The 2,201-nt window shown below is 31.8% G+C and overlaps 1 protein-coding gene across 1 annotated transcript; it reads left to right on the top strand.

Annotated features, from left to right (window-relative positions):
- The first annotated feature begins 383 nt into the window (after positions 1-383).
- LOC145846265 (kelch-like protein 38) lies at positions 384-1,649 on the top strand. Its single transcript, XM_082953143.1, has one exon. It carries the CDS (start codon positions 384-386, stop codon positions 1,647-1,649), a length of 1,266 nt encoding a protein of 421 aa, XP_082809269.1.
- Positions 1,650-2,201: the final 552 nt, after the last annotated feature.

Genomic DNA, 2,201 nt, shown 5'->3' with positions numbered 1-2,201 from the left:
AAGAGTGTTTATAACACTGGATTATTTTATGGAAAAACAACAAATGAAAAGTTCTTAAGATAATAAAGTTTATAACTATTTAATATTCTAATGATAAAAACAAAATGAATATAATATATAAATTACAAGAGGAAAAATATAAAACTTTTTACTTCTAATTTTTTTCATCAAAAGTTTAAATATAACATTAATTCTTAAAAGCAGTATAATAAGTGTGGCAAAATCAATTATTTACAGGTTATACCCTTAAAACTGATGAGGTAGTTTCTGCTGTAAAGAATAGAGTGTACTTTCCGAATAAAATTTTGGAAAACAGAGTGATTAGAAAAGTTGAAGGTCTTATGAATGTAAAAAACTTGTTGGTAACTTATGTATTGAGTAAAATGTTCAACCTGCCAGTTATTACCAAACAATCTTTAAAATTTATTGAAACTTTCTTTACTACTTTAGTCGAGACTCGAAACTTTCTAGAATTAGATTGTGCTTCAGCTGTAGAAATACTTGCAAGTTCTGAGTTGCACGTTACCTCAGAACTAGAAGTCTACAATTCAGGAAACGTATGGTTGCGCTACAAAGAACACGAGCGCAAGGAGCATGCTAAACAGCTTTTGTCAACAGTTCGATTAAACTTGTTAACAGATCATGCTTTGAAATATATTTTAGAAGGGTCTTCATCATTTACCGAAAACGAAGATTGCGTTTCATTGATAAGCGAAGCGTTGGAAAACGTAGAAAGGTGTAACGAGCACGAAGTTAACCTATCTAATAATCATAGATATTGCCATCATCGAAATTATAACTTTTTTATTTGCGGACACCTTGAAGTTGATAAAAATGAAAACTGCATCCTTAAAACTGTGGACGTAGTTGATTCATCCACTCTAAAACCGTTGAAAACACTAGCTGGCATAAAACAACGCAGAACAAATTTCAATGCAGTTTGCCTCAAAGACGAGGTTTATGTGATCGGTGGCGAAAGCAAATACGGAGATAAACGTCTCCTTATGAGATCCGTAGATAGATATTCGTTTCAAACTGGGAGATGGGAGAAAGTAACCGACGTCGTTGATGAACGCTACAGGTACTGCGCTTCCGCTTTTATGCACAAAATATTTTTGCTCGGAGGGAAAATGCGCGGCCAACCATGCGCCGACTCTTGTTTGGAATACGATACAAAAAGGCGCGCGTGGAAAACATGCGCCGGCATGAACGAACAGCGATTTTGGACCGCGTCGGCAGTGTTCGAAGAAAGAATAGTTGTTTGCGGTGGGTATGGGATGGGAAACAATCCTCTGACTACTGTAGAGTCGTATGACGTCATTGCTGACAAATGGTTGCCAATGCCAAGCATGATTAAAACTAAATTTCATCACAAAATGGTTGTTGTAAAAAGCAAACTGCACGTCATTGATCGGGGTTTTAGCAAAAGCGAGGTTTATGACAGCGTCAGCAAAAAGTTTGTTTCTCTAAAATCTCCATTTTACATTGGATGTGTTAACGAAGCTTTTGCGATCGGGTGTAAAATCTTTGTTTTTCAAAAATTTAAAAATGAAGTCAATTGTTTCGATGTTGATAAAAATGAATGGTCCGTTGATTGTTTCCGTTATGGTGATGTAGACTGTTCGTGCTTGAAAATCCCTTGGTTATAGTGAGTTTGTGAACAGTTTGTTTGTTTATAAAGAACGTGTTTGAAACAGCAAGTTTTTCAATTATTTTGAACAATATGTACTTTTTTTCTATATAGGTTTTCACATGAACTTCTAAAAAACAAAGTATGTATATTGTTTTTGTTTCTCATGATTTTTTAGAATATGTATTTTATCGAATATGAATATTTTACAGTGTGTTCTCTTAATAAAAAAAAGTATTTTAATGAATAGCAAAATAAAAAGATTTATGAGTGTATCTTTGGAAGAGCATTTGCTTGTAAATAACTTTTGTGTATATATTAAACTGTTTATTAGTATTAGATTTTGAGACTTTTTTTTAAACAAAAGGATTTAAATAGAACACTAATATCTTTTAATTTAAGGTTGTTTGACAAATATACTTAAAATTTAAAGTTATATTGTAAAAAAAATGTTTTAGCCAGAATTTAAAACAAAATTAAAACTTTTTTGGCACCTATGTTTTATTTTTTTTGAATAATTGAATTACTTAGTTATTTCAACGAATTAATTGTTTTTAATCTCTTTTTTATT

Source organism: Thalia democratica, unplaced genomic scaffold (genome assembly GCF_965202585.1).
Source record: "Thalia democratica unplaced genomic scaffold, ktThaDemo2.hap1.1 HAP1_SCAFFOLD_366, whole genome shotgun sequence".
In the NCBI taxonomy this organism is placed as follows: Eukaryota; Metazoa; Chordata; class Thaliacea; order Salpida; family Salpidae; genus Thalia; species Thalia democratica.
The sequence above is the reverse complement of the archived record's forward strand: the minus strand, read 5'-3'. Positions and strand labels throughout refer to the sequence as shown.